This window comes from Bubalus kerabau, chromosome 6, assembly GCF_029407905.1.
Source record: "Bubalus kerabau isolate K-KA32 ecotype Philippines breed swamp buffalo chromosome 6, PCC_UOA_SB_1v2, whole genome shotgun sequence".
Lineage (NCBI taxonomy): Eukaryota > Metazoa > Chordata > Mammalia > Artiodactyla > Bovidae > Bubalus > Bubalus kerabau.
The window spans coordinates 2,550,538-2,569,931 of NC_073629.1; the positions used below are offsets into that span (position 1 = coordinate 2,550,538).

A 19,394-nucleotide genomic window follows, 5' to 3' on the forward strand; every position below is an offset into this window, starting at 1 on the left:
AGCCTGTATCCCGCATTAATTAGAAATGTTCAAAGCACGGTAAATTTGCCATGTAAACATTTTAGGGCAACACTGGTTGTGTTAGTTAATTAAAGGTGTTAGTTTGAAATCTAGGAGAATTTCCTGAATGTGGTATTTACTTTCCAAATGCAACATTCTGCATCTTCTTGGTCTTGACACCCCATTATGGAATTTTTCAAAATATTGTCACAGTTTTTAAAATTCTAATTATTTAGTGGTTATATCCTGCAGGCCTGTTCATGAGGTATTCTTTTTATGTGAGACCAAGAGAGCAACCTGTTTCTGAAGTCAACCTCTAGGAGATAAAGACCTCGGTAGGAAGATAATGGTCCACAGTTTGCTGACTACAACCGTCATGAGCCACTTATAGTCACTGAACTTATTATGAGGAATAGTTAGAGGAACTGGGAGGATTCGGTCTTATGAAAGAGGACTTGGGAAAGGGAGCATGCGAAGCCTCTCCAGATATCTGAAGTGAAATTGTGTAGGAAGATTGGAAACTTACCCATTGTAGCTAGGTAAAACTAGAGCCAGGAGTGGAAGTTACAAAGGGAAGGAGTCTGTCTCAGGATAAAGAAAGAACTGTTAACAATCGGAGAGGCATCTGAAGATGCAGTGTTCTTAGGAGTATTAATTTCTATGTCCTTAAGAAGGTGGAAAATTTCTTTTGAGTTACTGTATCAGGTATTTATAGTAAAAGGTGTTCAACTCACTTATTTTTGAGCTTTATTTCAAATTTAAAATTATTGGTTTAAAAAGTAGATGAATATGAGTGATGTGACTACTCTGATAAAGGGAGAAAATGACTTCCTGGTAATTCAGTCCTCATGACAGAGATAAAAGGGTTACAAGTTGGTTACAAGAACATACAGGATAGCATTCACTCAAAAGGAAGCCAGAGGGAATGCACTGTGGTCTTTTGTGGTAGGTCAGTGTTAAAAGAACTGATTCCACAAGAATAAGAATAAACTTGATAGAGGCTTGTAGGAACTGAAACGAGCTCTTCTTAGAGGATAATCACAGCATGAGGAATAGAAAACTGTAGAATTTCAGATGACCAATTAGTAAGGGAGATAGTTAAAGGGATAAATCAGAGGCAAAGTTAAGGAGAATTTGTTTTTTTCATTATACTCACAAAGGTAAAGTTGGAAAAGTTAATGGAGCAAGATTATGAAGTGTCTTATATGTCAGACTAAGAACTTTGTGTTCCATCTGAAGCCTTTGAGGAGCCAGGGAAGAAGCCATCACAGAGGAATGAAATTAGATTTGAGGATCAGAATAGTAGTAGCAGGGTAGACAGTACATTAGAGAGGAGTACTAGAACAGAGGGGTCGGTTACGGGGCACTGCAGCAGCATGGGTGAAAGGCCATGAGATTCTGAACCAGAGTAATGAACTGAGAACAGACAGCATGGAAACATTTCTGAGAGGGAAGTGGTGGATATTGAGAGACAGGGATGAGTCAAAAGGACACCATGATTTATAGTTAATCGGGGAGCCAACTGTTCTGTCAACCAAGAGAGAGGCTACAGATTGGAAACCAGGTTGGAGAGGCTGGAAAATGAGTTTGGTTCTTAATACATGGAATGTGAGATGTCTTGATGACAATTAGAAATATGGTCTGGAATGAAGTGGAAAAACAGGGATTAGAGATAATAGATTTGAGAGTCATCAATGATAGTCACAACCATGAAAGAATAGATGAGTCACCCAAAAAGATTATATAAAGTGAAAAGGGCCAAGGACAGAACCTTTTCAGTCTTCTATTCTGGTTTGGCATCATGTGAGCAGCGACACTGGTACCGCGTGTGTATCCGCCTTAATTTCCCTTACAACACCGGACCCTTCTCAGCAGATCGGAACACGAGCTCTTCAATGGCCAGGACCAGTTCTCAGTCATCTATTTGCATTGGTTTGCAGAGTTTCTAGAATAAAGACATTTAAGTGAATGTTTTTTTAAATGACAAATGGGCAGAATCTGTAACTAATACTTACTTTGTACCTCTTAAATATTAGTCAATGCTGAGTATGTATTTGTTGACTTATGAAGTGTTAATACAATAAGTGTTTACAGTCTCAAGTGAGATATAACATAATTTAATCTCATTGGTCATGATTCTTTATCTAGGTATTTAAATTTTTCCTAGTGATAGAACCACCAGGAAGTATGGTTGAAGCCACAATACCACACAACCTGTCTATATTACAAAGCTATAGACTGCTTCCTGGCATCAATCATGTTTTCAAAAATGTAACTGCTGCTTTAGGTAATGGTTTTTACTTGGCCCAGAGTTGCTTTAGTACTTCATTTCATTTCTCAGTGAAACTGCCTATAATCATTAACCTCACTTCAAAGACATAGTTGTCCTTGTCTATACTGCTTACCTCCCCCACTGAGTATGACCTACCTTCTTTTCCCCATACATCTTAACTATCTATGAATTGCAGCTGATGCTTCTTTCAGAGGTTCAGAAATATCCGAAGATGTGATTTAGAGAAATGTGAGGATAACCACTGATTCACCATTAAACTCAAACACTATACTGAACACTTTTAAATCTCTTTTTGATGATTCAGAAGGTAGAGTCATTCTGAAGAAATGCACGTGGTGTTTAGGGTGCTTTGAGATGATAGTGACAGGTACCTTAGAAATATTTAGATAGATGTTTGGGGTCATAGAGCCATGCCAGCAGACAGTTACAGAAGGTGGAAGTGTCCAGAAAATCTGCCACCCTGAGATTAGACATTGGTCTAGGATCAGGAACAATCTGTTTATAACCTGGAACCATGCCACTGTTTGGATAGGAATAAAGTTCCCCCGGGCAACTCCAGCTGGCAGGAAAAGGACTTCACCATTCAGGAAGCCTCAAGTAGGGAAGTTGCTATTTTAAAATCTAAAGGCAGCTCGCCTTGTTCTTATTTCTTTCTATGCACAAGGTAAGGGCCTGACCCCTTCTCTCTGATGTCTCATGTGATAGCTTGTTTTTTAAGGGCCAAAAAAAAAAAGGAGGGAAAGGGCCCCAGTAAAAATATGGCGCAATGAACACTTGTGCCTCTGGACTGAGAAAAGAATAACGACATGAGCCTGTTTCATGAGCATGTTTCAGCATGGAACAGGTTCTCTTGTCCAGGTTATCAGGATAAACAAGATGGCTTTAGCATCCTTTCTATAATTTTGACTTTATCTAAAATATCCACAAATTGCAGAATTAACTCTCTATATAGGGGATGCCCAAATACTGCTGTCCTGTTTTGTTTATTACTGCTTCTATTTTAGGAAAAGTGATACCTCTTTATTATAAAAACCAAACAAAACAGAAAACACGAGAAGAAAATCTCTTTTAAAAAATTCACCACTCAGAGCTAACTATTGTGTTCTTCAGAACTCTTTTAATTGCAAGGGACAGATGCTCAAACTGGCTTAGGGGAACTTTTTGGCTTAGGTAACCAGTAAAGTGAAAGTGAAGTTGCTCAGTCGTGTCCGACTCTTTGCGACCCCATGGACTGTAGCCTGCCAGGCTCTTCCATCCATGAGATTCTCCAGGCAAGAATACTGGAGTGGGTTGCTGTTTCCTTCTCCACGGGATCTTCCTGACCCAGGGATCAAACTGGGGTCTCCAGCACTGCAGGCAGACTCTTTACTGTAACCAGTAAGTCCAGGGGTATTCCTAACTTCAAGCATGGTTGAGTTCCAGTGTTCAGATTATGTTTTAAATATCACCATCTCCTCTGTGTTAGATTCATTCTCCAGCACGCTGTCTCCAAATGTGACCCCTAGCAGATCTTTAACACCTTTGATCTCAGGAGGATAAACCGCCTCTCTCCATAGTGTGGCAAAAGTCCTATTGTTGGGGGTGGGCTGTGCATTCTGAGAGGAACATAGGGTACCACCAGCCCCAAATGAACCATATGAATTGAAGGGAAAAGGAGTAGCTTCATAAAGAGAAATTGGACATTTGTTTCCAAATGAAGAAGAAAAGAATGCCAGGCAGGCAAAAACACACACTGTTAATATTTTGTGGAATTCATCAATTTCTGCTTCTTTTTAGGCCAAATGCAATGCTATTCCAGGAGGCCAGAAATAGGCTTGCTCCCAGCAGGTCCTTGTGAGTAGGCACTAAGTTGGAATTGCTTCTTCCCTGTGAAGGTAATGCAGCAGAATTACCTATGTTTTCCTGTCATGCTTCTATTTTTCCTTCCATCTCCTCCTGTGATTTATCCTGATTTATATTACCTTGACAAGAGGTGGAGAAACAGGCATGCATTAAATTTTTTAAAAATCAAATTATTCACAATACCGTGCCTGAAATTGTTCAGTTCAGTTCAGTCGCACAGTCGTGTCCGACTCTTTGCGACCCCATGAATCACAGCATGCCAGGCCTCCCTGTCCATCACCAACTACCGGAGTTCACTCAGACTCACGTCCATCGAGTCGGTGATGCCATCCAGCCATCTCATCCTCTGTTGTCCCCTTCTCCTCCTGCCCCCAATCCCTTATGGCAGAAAGTGAAGAGGAACTAAAAAGCCTCTTGATGAAGGTGAAAGAGGAGAGTGAAAAAGTTGGCTTAAAACTCAACATTCAGAAAATGAAGATCATGGCGTCTGGTCCCATCACTTTATGGGAAATAGATGGGGAAACAGTGGAAACAGACTATTTTTTGGGCTCCCAAATCACTGCAGATGGTGACAGCAGCCATGAAATTAAAAGACGCTTACTCCTTGGAAGAAAAGTTATGACCAACCTAGATAGCACATTGAAAAGCAGAGACATTACTTTGCCAACAAAGCTCTGTCTAGTCAAGGCTATGGTTTTTCCAGTGGTCATGTATGGATGTGAGAGTTGGATTGTGAAGAAAGCTGAGCGCCAAAGAATTGATGCTTTTGAACTGCGGTGTTGGAGAAGACTCTTGAGAGTCCCTTGGACTGCAAGGAGATCCAACCAGTCCATTCTGAAGGAGATCAGCCCTGGGATTTCTTTGGAAGGAATGATGCTCAAGCTAAAACTCCAGTACTTTGGCCACCTCATGCGAAGAGTTGAGTCATTGGAAAAGACTCTGAAATTGTTATTCGGATCTAAAATCAACTTTTTGGCCTACTAGCATTAAAAAGCCATTAAGAGCATAATGAAAAATCAGGGAATTCTATGGAGGGACATCTCTGAACTAGTGATCCACTTTAGGGATTTTTGATAGGAATCTGTTTCTATGACTGTGCAGAAATATTCAGGCACACACCCCTCTGTCAGCGCTGCCTCAATTTGAATCCCGTTGTACTAACCACCGCCCCCCCCCCCCATTAGTTCTGGCTATTTAGAAAGATTACTTGTTGCCAAGACTCCCCCTCCCCCTTCTCTTCCTCGCTGCCAGCCGGTGCTGCTAACCAAGGAGATTTGCCGATTAGAAGGGCTTCAGCTCAGAGAGTTCCCATGGCAACAGACTCCTCAGAGGTCTTTGTTGCCTGCTAAAACTTTGATCTCTGAGAGTGGCTGCTGCTGTTTCTCTCTAAGATTTACAAACAGAGGAAGAGGAGAAAAGAATTGGAGGAGAAGAAAAGTTTACTCCTGGCCAAAAGGAGAGAAGGAATTAATTACAGCCACACTCTAGCCATAAATCTGGAGGTTACTCCTTTGGAACATCTTCCATTTGGGCTGTTCCTACATTTTCATTTGTAGACTCGATTATATTTCAGCTATCTTGGTTTCAGATGAAAGACTTAAAGTGGAGTTGATTCCTCTTGGAAGGTGGACCTATCCTATCCATCTTCAGATTTCCAGAAGAGTCGAAATAACTGCACAGGCTGCCATGAAAGCAGAGACACAGAACTAATATCGGGAGAGAGCTTTTTAGGCCCCAGACCCACTGGCTTTACTCCCTGCCCTTTCTCGTAATTCTGGCCTACTCTGCCCTGAGCTTACCTACATGCCTCTGTTGATCTTGGTTTTGAGAAGAACCAGAGTAATGTGTTGAAGGAGTGGGGAAGAAGGAAGAGGCAGAAAAATCAGCCAGGCATCAATAAGAAGTCGATTCTGTTTAATGGCTGTCAGTGAGCCTTCTACCATCTGAGGAGTGCAGTGGGGTTTGTGGTTGCTCCAATGACTGAGGATCATGCCTTTCACTCTTTGCAAGAAGCCTCTGATAGCCTTCACGCCTCTCTACTGCATAATCACAGCCTTGTTCTTTGATGGGCATCATGGAATGGAGTCAGTTTTGCTTCAAGTGTGACTTGTATTTGCATTATGATTTAACTTTTAACCAGTCTTGTTTGCATACTATGTCCCTAACACAAGGAGGATACAAAATAAATAAAAGGCACTGTTCTGTCCCTATATAAATTACCATCTTTTGATAAAGATAAGTATTATATTTCTGAGGCAATGAGAGAATAATACAAGAAAAGTTAAAAAGTGTATTGATATTAAATATCTAGGCTACTGATTCACAAGAGGGGCCACTTTTGCCCCCCAGAAGATATTTGGCAATATTTGGAAACACTTTGGTTGCCACAGCTTGTGGGATACTATGGCATCTAGCAGGTAGAAGCCAAGGAGACTGCTGAATATCCCACAATGCACAGAACAGCCCTCCCACCTCCAACAAAGGATTATCTGTCCCCACATGTGAATAGTGCCAAGGTTGCAAAACCCTGATCTTGATCAAAGGTCAATCTGGATACTGGATAAGGTCCACTGTGAAGAGCATGGGCTGTGGGGGGGGGGGTCACATTTATGTGGACTCCGTGCAGCCATATAACCTTTAATAACTCAAAGTTTATGAGTCATGGTTCCTTATCTGTAAAAATGAGGGAGGAAAAACAAAAGTTAACATGGAAAACCTATTGTGAGGATTAAATAGCACAGAACACAAACTCAGTAAATGTCAGTTCGGGGCTTCCCTGGTGGCTCAACAGTAAAGAGTCCGCCTGCTATGCAGGAGACTTGGGTTGGGAAGTTTGATCCTTGGGTTGGGAAGATCCCCTGGAGAAGGAAATGGTGATTCACTCCAGTATTCTTGCCTGGGAAAGCCCATGGACAGAAGAGCCTGGCAAGCTACAGACTGGGGGTCATCCAAGAGTCGGACACAAGTGAACGACTAAACAGCAATGACAAAACGTCAGTTTCCTTCTACTTCTTGCCATCCCCCACGTCTAGTTTGCAGTGTGCCACCCCTCATCCAGCGTTCTTGCCTGGAGAATCCCAGGGATCAGGGAGCCTGGTGGGCTGCCATCTATGGGGTCGCACAGAGTCGGACACGACTGGAGCGACTTAGCAGCAGCAGTAGCACCCCTCATCTGAGGGAACCCTCTAAGGGAATTCTGTGTTCTGGGACTCATCCTAGAGAGCCGATTTTCCTTTAGCCTGTTCCATAGGCAGAGGCTTTAATGAGCCATCTGAATCGGCGATCCTGTTACTAATAGGTTCATGTTTTTCCCGATGACATCTGTGCAGTGCTGTGCAGTGGTGACCCTAATCAACCCCGTGGGAATCTTCCTGCTAGTGGGTTTCAGGGTATTCTGTCCCAGCATGCAATCTTGTGGTTGCTATGTTTTGGTAGCTGTTGAAAGCCCCTGTTTCTCGTTAATTACACAGTGTTTGCTACCTGACCTACATACAAGGATTAGGTCATACAGGCCACTCGATGAAGGCTAGAAGGGTTTGGGAACACCTAAGACTTGGATTAGGATCTGGATGGACTTGGAAAGACTTTAGATAGGACAACCTTATAATTTCTTGTCCCAATTAGGTTGAGAGTGAAAAGGGGAGACTTTAAATAATTTATATCAAGACAACAGGCATATGGGTGTGATGATCACCCCATCTCTAGAGATGATCACCTGGAAGGTGTTTCTTTTGTTTGTTTGTTTGTTTGTTTTAATTATAGAGAACAGAAGAGCCAGAGAAGCTGGGAGCAAATTAGTTTCAACTCACCTTCACCTGCTGACCCCAAAATGTTAGCAGGCATTCTAATTAGGGAGCCTGTGGATGTGCACCAGCTTCCCTGGTAGCTCCTGCCAATGCAGGAGACCCTGGGTCGGGAAGATCCCCTGGAGAAGGGAATGACAACTCCCTCCAGTATTCTTGCCTGGAGAATTCCATGAATGGAGGAGCCTGGTGGGCTACAGCCCATGCAGTCACCAAGAGTCTGAGACCACTGAGCAACTAACACTTTCACTTTTACAGGGCTGTGTACATCTCCATTCATTTACTAGAAGCAAGCAAAGAGGTGGTGGTTTGCGGTACTACTTGTTCACTGAAAAATGTGTGCGAAGGTTTCTGAAGGGTGAAGGACGTTTAGGCTCTTCACTGCCCTGGGTTGTTAAGAGAACAAACGAAGTCCTGAAGGCACTCATTGCCCTCCCCTCCCCCACAACCACCCAGCCCGAGCTGTGACTGCCTCCCCTCCCCCCTTCCTCCGTCGAAGCCTGTATCCCGCCTCACTGTTTTTGCTTCACTTGTTGCTCATCACTGTGGGAGGAAACTGGGCCTTCAATTAGTGCGCATTCCTGAAGCCCGCGGTTGCCGTGGTTACCCGGGCGGGAGCCGGGCAGCTGGGTCAGCTCGCCTGGCGCATTGTAGTCGGTGCACCCGGGCGGCGGCAAACGCGCTAAGCTGGTGCGCGTGAGGGCGGGGACGGGGCCGGCGGACGGGAGGCACTGGGGGCCCGCGGGACAGTGGGCGTCGCCGAAAATCGGCTCAGCTCTGGAAAGAAAGAATGGCAGCCCTTGAAAGCCGGTCAGGAGACAGTGACGGCATTTTTCTCCAGAGCCAGCTGCTGCTATTCGAGTCTGCCGGTTTTCGTTCACAGGGGGATAGTGCCTCTGAGTTTGCTCTGGGAAATGCCCCACGCTCAAGCCCCTCGCACTGAGAGGGGGCTGGCCATGGAGGAAAGGGCAGAGCTCTGACCATCTAAGGCCTATCAAGCTGTGTGCCCCTGCGGTCAGCCTCGGACCTCCTGGGCTTTTTTGGTTAAGGAAACTAGCCATTTTGATACCTTTGCATCTGTGGTATCTGTGCTGGTCTGATGGATGGAGCACAGTGAGCTCAGGAAATCACACTGGGCACCAAGAAACTCAGTTTCGTTCTTCCCTTAAATCCCACCCTCCTCTGTGTCATTTTGGAGTCAAATCTACCTGTCTTCAGCTTTTCATCTCATGCCAAGTTGAGCATGTTATATTACTAATAATACCTTTGCATCTGTTCACTCTAAGACTAGAGAGTTGGATCACTATAGCACTTCGCAAAGGCAGAGTGCTTCACAATCATTTTTATTATTACTTTTAGTAGTTTGTAGCGCACAGTGAATACCTTTTAATTAGCTCATACTGTGTTATGTATTCAGTAATCATTTTCTGGTCACAACTTTAAAAGGTGTTGAATTGTTAACCATCTCCTATCCAAAAATTATACTTGAGGTATGTAGGTAGAGCAATAATGCCACAAACACAGATTTCTGCATTGCTCATTGCAAAGACTAGAAATGCTTCACATTTCTAACATTTCTAAATTTAGAATAAGCAAAGCTTGAGGTGGAGTGAGATATTGGGAAAGATACAAGAATACGTGTGAGTAGACCCAGGTTCTACTCCTGGTTGATTATTAGTCAGCTGTGTGATTTTGGGTAAGATCTTAAGCTCTCTGAGCCTCAGGTTCTTGAAAATATGAAATGGATTATGGATTAGATGACCTCTGAAATCCTTTCTAGCAATACAATTCTAGAATTGTATTGACTGTATTGATTCAATCAATATAATCAATTGTATTGATTCTAGAATTCTGTGTGAATAGAAGTCAGTGCCTTAGGCTAAGCTTACAACCACTGCCAAAAAAGCCTGAAGCATTTATTAACAGTTAATTGCAGATGGTCTGATACTAGTCATTTTGTGGAGAGAATTCAATGTCAGAATTACTCCCTATAATTTGAAGTGAACTAAAATGAAAGGGACAAGAAGAGAAAAAATACACACATGAAATGCTTACATAGTTTAAAAATACATATAAAAGAGAAGCTATGTCCACATTTGTGATGGATAATCATAAACTGTATATATTGAATGCATGGTTGCCATGGGAATATAGAATAAAAACAGAGATGTGTGTGCCCTTGGGAAATTTCCAATTTGAGGGGATTCCAAATAGTCATAGAAACAACTTTACACTTTAAAGGACCAGAGAGAAACATCTGTTCTTCTCAGAGACTTAGGAGAGAAACATTCTGGAGGGTTAGGAGCTGAGACAATAGGGGTGGATACAGTGCATCACTGAAAACGGATCCAGGGAATCTTAGGAAAGCTTGGAAGTATGATGAAGCCCAGATGTGCATTAAGCAGAAGGGGAAAGGAGGGAACCTCAAGGATCTGGGGAAGAAAAACATTCTAGATTATCCTGAACAGAAGGTTCATTTTATAATATATTGGCAAACCCAAGGAGGACTCCCAAGTTAGTACATTTCAGAGAAATGGATGGAGATTCAGCAGTTTTGGCATCACATGGACGAAAGGAAGTACTGTTTTTCCTTTTCATAAGTTCCAGTGCATAACATAATGTGTCTTATTATTACTTATTAATGTGTCTTATAATTACTTAGTCAAGTAATTAAGTAGCAGATCTAAAAATCTGAAAATAAGTTTGTCCTACATCTAGAATTTCTGTACCTTCCATTGTACTTCAAAGGCTTGGAACAGAACTTGGATTTAAGTTTTAAGACTAGAGACAAAAACCAATTTGGGGAGCATATTGAATCTCTCTGTAATGACTGCCTTGAAAATACCCTAGCCTGGTGGCTTTCAACTTGTAGGGCTGGGGTAGGGTGGTGCTTCAGTTCCCCGAGATGGCACAATGGGATTGGGGGATATTTTAGTGATCTGAAGATCTTCCTGACATTGAGCCCTGAGTCCAGAGCTGCTAAATATTCTCCAGTACATAGCATAGTGCTGAATGAATGGGCAGTTCCTTCAGATCCTCATTAAGGGCCCATTTCCATCTGGGATGGATAAAAGGCACTATGGTGAGCAGTAAATCAGACGTTTAGCATAGAAAATGGGACTTGCTGCTGGGAGAACTTCAAGGTCCTGATGGGTAAGGTGACTTCTTGTGCCAGGCTCTTAGGGATGCAGCACAGACACAGGCCCTGCCCCAGAAGGGTTTCCATCCTGCTAGTGGAGGAACATGTAAAGGAATCACTGCAGGCAAGATGTGTTCTCATGAAGGTGTGTACAGTGGTCATCAGGAGCATGGAGGAGGATGCACCCTATCAGAGCAGTATTCTTAGAGGACTCTGTCAGAACATATTTTGGAGTTTTGCAGACTGTGTGTGCTATGGATTTGAGAGAAGCAGAAGTTCATTAGCTAGTTATCTTAGTACAGAAAGTAAGTGCATCCTGCACTGAGGACCTGGCCAGCCTTGGGGAGATGTTGCCAGGACATGGTCTGTTGTAAATATGCAAAAATAATGCCACAGGTAGGAGAACAGTGGGAAACCAGGCCAGGGACTGTGTCTCTGAGGGAAGGCCTCATGACTAGGGGGAACTTGATGTCAAAAATGCCTCCCAAAAGCTGATGAAAACATGGAATTTGGCAGGAAGATAGTCCTTTGACCTTGGTAAGTCATATGACACAGAAGCAGATAAGTAAAGCTGAGTTCTTAATCTCACACTGTTGGACAAGCTGCGTGGGCAAGCCTGTGACTTTCAAGCATAGGGATCATGTCTTCTTCTCTGTGTCTCCACCTGGCACAAATACACATTTCCTTATTGATTGAATGGATGAATTGGAGACATTCCAAAAATGAACTTGTTCTCAGGAATATGTACCAAGAGTTTAGTTGGGGATAACTTCAAGTTGTCAGTGGCAGAGAACGGCTGAAATGGGGAATTATATAGTTAAAATCTGTAAGTTATTTTATTCACAATGATTGTTTTCTGCCCTCATCATTCAACCCAAAATATGTGAATGTTTTGGGCTGTGAAGTTTCTGATGGTATGGTATGGTATGATACTGGCATATGCGTATGTGCATTACAAACTATTAGTATGCTTGATTCATTTGGTCTATTCATGTGGAAGTTTCTTTAAAATATTGGATTCTGCAAGGTTTGGGGAAAACTGAGTGCTTACATGAAAACTATTTTCTAGTCATAACTTGAGCTGGGTTTGAAAAGAGTAAAGGTGACTTCTATTTGTGAGGTCTGTTCTCTATCCTATTCTTAGACAGTAAAGTAACTTCTAATTGCCACTCTTAACTGAATCCTAGAAAAATGACAGTGATTCACAAGTGTTAGTAAAGTGCGGTGGAAATCTGGAATGTATTTACTGCAGTTGTTTGGACTCTCAAAGATCAAACCTTCATTGGATGTGATAGAATAGAAGAGAACGGGAAGAAAAGTTAGAGCATTTCTAACTGACAACAGCATTTCTTAGAAATTGTTAAGCAAGAGGCTGAAAGCAAAATGACTTTCAGAAATATAGGATTTCAGTATAAATCCACTTTTTAAAATGCCTTTAGCTCCAGGAAAATATAGGTCATGGTATAAAAGCCAGAGAGCTTTTCTCTCTCTCCCTCTTCTCTCTGCTATTGACATAACATAGTGGTATTATCAGCTATCCCCAAACCCCTACTATATTCTGAATTTTGAAGACATTTAATTTTACCCACTTTACTGCCAAATTCTGTCACTCACACCACCCTGGGTCTAACACTGCATGGGTGCATTATGGGAAGGCTTTACCGCCTTCTGGAACTTCAGCTTTTGGCTGTTGCTTCAGGGAGAATGAGAAGCCTGATGCATGTCTCTCTGTTGGAGTGACAAGTTTTGTGAACCTCCTGTCCATATTTCTTATTGTAAGTTTTTTAATTACACATATAAAAAAAAATCTAAAAAATGAAAGCCCCTTCATTGTTCTTCATGATGCCCATTCCAGTTCCCCAGAAATAAGGGCCAACAGTTTGGTGTGTCATACTGTTGCTTTCAGATTTTAATTTGAACATCGTGCCTAGAGCTTATATTCACTAACATTCTGTGTGTACAAGTAGTGTCAGAACACCATCAAGATGTTGTTTTAAACAGTCTCTGGGGAAACCCAGCTTTTGTGTTTTACCCATCATAATTATATCTGTGTTGATAGCACAGTTGGTAAAGAATCTGCCTGCAATGCTGGAGACCCTGGTTCCATTCCTGGGTCAGGAAGATGCGCTGGAGAAGGGATAGGCTACCCACTCCAGTATTCTTGGGCTTCCCTTGTGGCTCAGCTCGTAAAGAGTCCACCTGCAAAGTGGGAGACCTGGGTTTGATCCCTGGGTTGGGAAGATCCTCTGGAGAAGGGAAATACTCCTTCTCCACATTCCATGGACTGTGTAGTCTGTGAGGTCACAAAGAATAGGACACATTGGAGCGGCTTTCACTTTCATATATATCCCTCAGTGATTGCAAGCACATGATCTCTAGGTTTTATAGCCCCCAAACATATTTTGTATGGCTTGCCCAATGCTTTTTAACAATTTATGAATCAGTTGCCAACATCTGAAAATCGGGATTTTTTACATAAAAATCTGAGGTCTGGCTAATCTTGAAAAATAGGAAGATTTGCAACCTTGAAGACACATTTCTGTGAGGTAACAATTGTCTAGAGGTGGGTAGGAGCAGCCCCTACAGACACCATATGCTGTTTGCCACACCCTTAACTGCTGTTGGTTGTACTACAGAAGGGCAGCTGCACTTGATTGCATTACCTACTGGAGAGTTGAGTTTGCAACTCTAATCACTAAGTATCAGATTGGAGAGTAGAAAATGTTATGGATGGGGTGACCATATAAATAATTGTCCAAATTAGAAGACTTTGAAATTAAAAAGGGGTGTTCTTAATAATTACACCAGGCATAAACCAGGACTGTCTTAGACAAACCAAGATGTAAGGTCTCCCTATTATGGATCTCTTCCTCAAATATTTTACTTGACTAATGAGAAAACTGAATCCTAGAAAGAGGAAGGAATTTGCCTGTTAACGGTCAGCAAGTAAACTCTTGGCAAAGCTGCCTTTATTACCCTGATTCCCAGTCCACTACTTTCTCCAATAGAACATGCTCTATATAACAGGTGTGAGCACCATATCCTCCTTCAATTTTTTATAGTTAATGATTTTATATTTATAGTTAATGATTATCACGTAGCTAATTTTCTGTGAGAAACTGTATACAAATCAATAGCTTGTATCATTGGTAACATTTCTATTATGAATGTAATTAATGATTTGGGCTATAGCACATAAAAGGATGTTTAAAACATTGGTAGGCTTGAGAACTAGAGAGTAAACACAATAAATGTCTCATTTTACTAGACATGATAAGAGATATGTTTAGAAGTGCTAATTGTCCATATTAAAAAAAAAAACCTTATGTATCTGATAACTGGCTTGATAAAAAGCAAAGTATATTGACTTTTTGATCATTGGCTGTTGCCTGGTAATTAATACTAATTATTCCTTTAAGAGATGTCTAAGATCCTAAATTCCCAAATCCTTGACCACCTGTCTGTTACCTTGTTGATTTCCAAGAAATATTTGTCCACAGACACTCCATATGAGACCAATGGATGCTCTTCATCACTTGCTTGGACTTTAGCCCCATATCTGTGTCTCTCATAGGGAACTGGACTGGACCACATGTAAGCTTTACCGTTACCTCTCAGCCTTTCATGAAGGCTGAGGCCAAAGGCTAGTCAGAGAACTCTCCTTCAAGATGCTATTTTCCAGTGACCTACTTGGCCCCTACTTGTCTTTCCAAGAGACCTTGCAAGCAGCAGACTGCTCTTACCATGTCAGCTGCACAAGAAGGAAGATAGAAAGAAGGAAACCCTTCTTGCCAAAACCTAAAACAGCTAAGCTAGTGGCCCACTCCATGCTTCATTTTCCTGGGAATGTACTCTGGTCCTGATGAACTTTTCAAATGTGGGACCATGCAGGAGATATGACCGGGACACATTTCACTACACTGGCCTGGTATAGTTGAGGAGAGCCAAGAAAAATAAAGTGAGCAGAGTCCTCTCACCTGACTCCCTTGCACCTTGCCTCTGCTGCAACGTCTTCCTCTAGTCCTGGAAGAGCTCCTCTTTTCTTTGACTTTTGTCAGAGCTGCGTTTCTGTGGAGTGATTTGATAGAGGAGAGGATCAGTGACCAACTATGACCTTTAGATGCAAAATATAAGCCACATACATGGGTAACTTTTTCTTTAACACACCTCAACAGGAAAAGTTGTCTTCTAAGTGAGCCAGAGAGACCAGACGCCTGGAGTTGTGCTTTGTAATAGTGATGTGCTTGTGAAAAACATATCGAACAGTCCATTCAGTTAATACACAAACAGTAATTACAATATTAAACATTTTTAAACATACCTATGTACAAAGATGGGGCTTCCCAGGTGGCACTAGTGATAAACAGCCAGCCTGCCAATGCAGGAGACAAGAGGTGCAGATTTGATCCCTGGATCAGGAAGATCCCCTGGAAAAGGGAATGGAAACCCACTCCAAGATTCTTGCCTGGAGAATCCCATGGACAGAGGAGCCTAGCAGGCTACAGTCCACAGAATCTCAAAGAGTTGGACACAACTGAAGTGACTTAGTATGCACCCATGTACAAAGTTAGTTGTTCCATCAGTAGGGTCAATGATCCATGTAGGATTGTCAGTTAAGACACCTTTTTTCCCCAACTGCCACAGATTACTTACTAATGAAACTGTGAGATATATCAGTTCAGTTCAGTTGCTCAGTCATGTCCAGCTCTTTGCGACCACATGGACTGCAGCATGCCAGGCTTCCCTGTCCATCACCAACTCTCAGAGCTTGCTCAAACTCATGTCCATGGAGTTGGTGATGCCATCCAACCATCTCATCCTCTGTCATCCCCTTCTCCTCCTGCCTTCAATCTTTCCCAGCATCAGGGTCTTTCCAGTGAGTCAGTTCTTCGCATCAGGTGGCCAAAGTATTGGAGTTTCAGCTTCAGCATCAGTCCTTCCAATGAATATTCAGGACTGATTTCCTTTAGGATTGACTGGTTGGGTCTCCTTGCAGTCCAGCAGACTCTCAGGAGTCTCTCCAACACCACAGATACTTTTACTTTATGGAAGAGGTAAGCATTTTTTCAACTTTATGATCAGTGTATGTTTGTGTTAGTTTCTCAGTCATGTCTGACTCTTTGCAACCACATGGACTGTAGCCTGCTAGGCTCCTCTGTCAGTGGGATTTTCCAGGCAAGAATGCTGGAGTGGATTGTCATTTCCTCCTCCAGGGCATCTTCCCAACCCAGTAATAGAAGTTGGGTCTCCTGCATTAGCAGGCGAATTCTTTACCATTTGAGTCACCAGGGAAGCCAGTAGCAGTTACCCAATCAACTGGAGAGCTTTTAATCATAGCATTCGTTTCATTTCTTAGAGCTTCATGAACCACGTCTCCAGCTTGACTTGCTAGGGTTACTGCATAACCAATGCATTTGTGCCAAGGATCAGCCATCTCCTCTTGCAGGAGGACATGAGGCTGGGACCACCGCGCCCCTCCCCCCCCCCCCCCCCAGCAGGCTCCAATGCTGGGCTCTTCCAGAGGGAGAACTAATTTCAACTTAAAAAAAAAAAAGTGCTATTTTAATGCTATTACTGGAAATGCTAAAATTGCCAGTTACTTACATTAATTTCTACTGGACAGAGCTATTCTATAGGCATATGTCATGCCCATAAATGAAGTCAGATTCAGTTGCAGGCTTAGGAATCATAGTGACCTTTGGCGCCACAAGTCTGAAATGAGTCGAGTTTGCTAGTTGTCACCTAGTAGAACTTGTTTATTAATAAGGCTGCATGGGATAGAACCTGGTAGGGGCAGAAGTTCTATCCTGGCCTTTACATTTACCTGGATATGAGAACATGGTGGAAGATTCAGCACTTCTTTCTGTATAAATCAGGCCAGTTTTTTTTAAAAGACTAATCTCCTTCCGCACATCTTCTAGGGTGCTGTTTCTTGTACAGCTCTTTGCTTCCCAGAGTCCTGAGTGGCACCTGTTCTGACACCAGCCCTTAAGTTTTTGTGCTATATCATGCAGAAGGCACTTGGTCCCATGCCACTCCAGCTGCGGGTGCCATATGGAAGAGCCATACCATATACATTGTACAGAATGTTTCTGAATCCAGAAGGAATGTTGAAGAATGTGTAACTGATCTAGCTGTATCTTTTCCTTCCCTTTGAAAATTTTAATCATTGACATATCTTTAGTCTATAAACAGAATGATGTAGGGAGATAATTCTAAGTTAAAACCAAGTATGTACTTTTGTTTTTATATGGCCATGGGGCTGTATATAGATGTATGAAGATGTAGGTTGACCATTTAGATACAGATGCGTTTGACTTTCCAATAAAATATGTGGATGTATAAATGAATGGAGATGGTATGTATCAAGCAGGATTTTTTTTGTATTTGAAGCAAAGATCTCCTCCTTCTATAATAGTTGGAAAGAAAGTTCTGTTTCTGCTTCTGCCTGGTTTAGGTGCAGAGTTCTCCTAAATGGCTGCCGAGGATTGATGGAGAAGGTCATGGTCTTGACTGAGCCTAGCCTTGGTGATGTGCCTTTCATCACTCAAAGAGCAAGGATCAGTGGCCCCATGTAGGGATGGTACCAACTGAAGCCAGGCTTCAGGCTGTATTTGCCTTTGGAGTAACCGCTTTTCTTCTTTTCCTTCCACCTCTTCTAGGCAGAACAGGGCTGCTTGCTGATCTCTTGCCCAGTTTTGCTGTGGAGATTATGCCAGGTATTCAGTCATTTAACTCTGTATTTGCTTAATTTGCTATCCCTCCATCTGTCTTGCTTCTGCATTAGTTACTAATTGCTCCTTTAACTTATTTGCACATTTGTCTATATATGTCTGTGGTATTTTCCAGGATGAACTAAGCCCATTGGAAGAGCCTTCAAATTGTATTTCTTCTGTTACTAGGCCCTAAAAGAATAATGGTAGTTAAAACCAGGCTGAGACGGGGCCCAGGCCTTCTGTGTCAGCTGTGCAGGCCCTGTGACAGTCTCAGAATCTTGGTTGCACCCAGTTGCTGTAAAGTGTCTTTAATGGAGTTGTTATTTATCTGCATTCCTGTTCCCTAAGTTTCATGTTTGAAAGTGAAAGTGGACATTGCTCAGTCATGTCCAGCTCTTTGCAATCCCGTATAGTCCATGGAATTCTCCAGGCCAGAACACTGGAGTGGGTAGCCTTTCCCTTCTCCAGGGGATCTTCCCAACCCAGGGATCAAACCCAGGTCTCCCGCACTGCAGGCGGATTTGTTACCAGCTGAGCCACAAGGGAAGCCCAAGAATACTGGAGTGGGTAGCCTATCCCTTCTCCAGCAGATCTTCCTGACCCAGGAATCAAACTGGGATCTCCCGCTTTGCAGGCAGATTCTTTACCAACTGAGCTATCAGGGAAGCCCAAGTTTAATGTTTACCCATTCATCACTGTACAACCACGTTACTTGGAATTGCCTTTTATAACTTTATCAAAACATTTTTTTCAAACCTTATGAATGCTATGTACCCCTCCTACCTTGAAAAGTACACATTTACAGGTTTATATTGCATTGTATACGATCTATATTGCTTTTGAAGAAGGCAATGGCACCCCACTCCAGTACTCTTGCCTGGAAAATCCCATGGATGGAGGCACCTGGTGGGCTTCAGTCCATGGGGTCACTAAGAGTCGGACACGACTGAGCGACTTCACTTTCACTTTTCACTTTCATGTATTGGAGAAGGAAATGGCAACCCACCCAGTGTTCTTGCTTGGAGAATCCCAGGGACGGCGGAGCTTGGTAGGCTGCCGTCTATGGGGTCGCACAGAGTCGGACACGACTGAAGCGACTTAGCAGCAGCAGCATATTGCTTTGTATACAATAACAAAGCAATTACAAAGCAATAACAAAGCAATTTAGGACTTTTTGACCTCCTAAATCCCTGGGGTCCATGGGCCCTGTCAAGGACACCTGCAGCAAATGCACACCTCTGTCTTTTTATGTAGTGTCCGTTGAACATATCAGCTAGCCAGCCAGCAATGCTGCACTATAGTGCATCATGGAAGGAGCTCAGAGAGAAACAAGAATGAACTATGGGAGAGGACATATCCAAACACAGAAAGTAGAAAAGGGTGAGATTCAGTTTTGCTTTGGAGGACTTCTGCCAAAAGGTTAAGAACTGACTAATAATTGAGAGCAACAGAAAGATACAAAATAATCCTAGTGATTGTTTTAGACTTGATTCAAGTTTTGAGAAATATCCAGAGTCCTCACAGTTGAGCTTCACTCTTCTGTGAAATCTCCAGATCCTTCCCCATTAGCTGGTTAACCCAAATACAGACATTCTTCTTAC

The 19,394-nt window shown here is 42.6% G+C and overlaps 1 protein-coding gene and 1 long non-coding RNA gene across 3 annotated transcripts in view; one reads left to right on the forward strand and one right to left on the reverse strand.

Moving 5' to 3' along the window:
• ILDR2 (immunoglobulin like domain containing receptor 2) overlaps positions 1 to 19,394 on the forward strand; it is a 67,703-nt gene that overhangs the window by 25,306 nt on the left and 23,003 nt on the right. The window contains exon 4 of one of the 2 annotated variants that reach the window (XM_055587193.1): positions 17,740 to 17,796. The exons of the other annotated variant lie outside the window; for it this stretch is intronic. Coding sequence (XP_055443168.1) covers positions 17,740 to 17,796 — 57 coding nt within the window. The remainder of the gene's footprint in view (positions 1 to 17,739; positions 17,797 to 19,394) is intronic. 2 annotated transcript variants of the gene reach the window in all.
• LOC129656558 (uncharacterized) overlaps positions 1,811 to 19,394 on the reverse strand; it is a 34,584-nt gene continuing 17,000 nt past the window's right edge. The window contains exons 2-3 of the long non-coding RNA XR_008716384.1: positions 15,055 to 15,145; positions 1,811 to 1,945 (exon numbers count right to left, since the gene is read on the reverse strand). This is a non-coding gene — a long non-coding RNA (uncharacterized LOC129656558). The remainder of the gene's footprint in view (positions 1,946 to 15,054; positions 15,146 to 19,394) is intronic.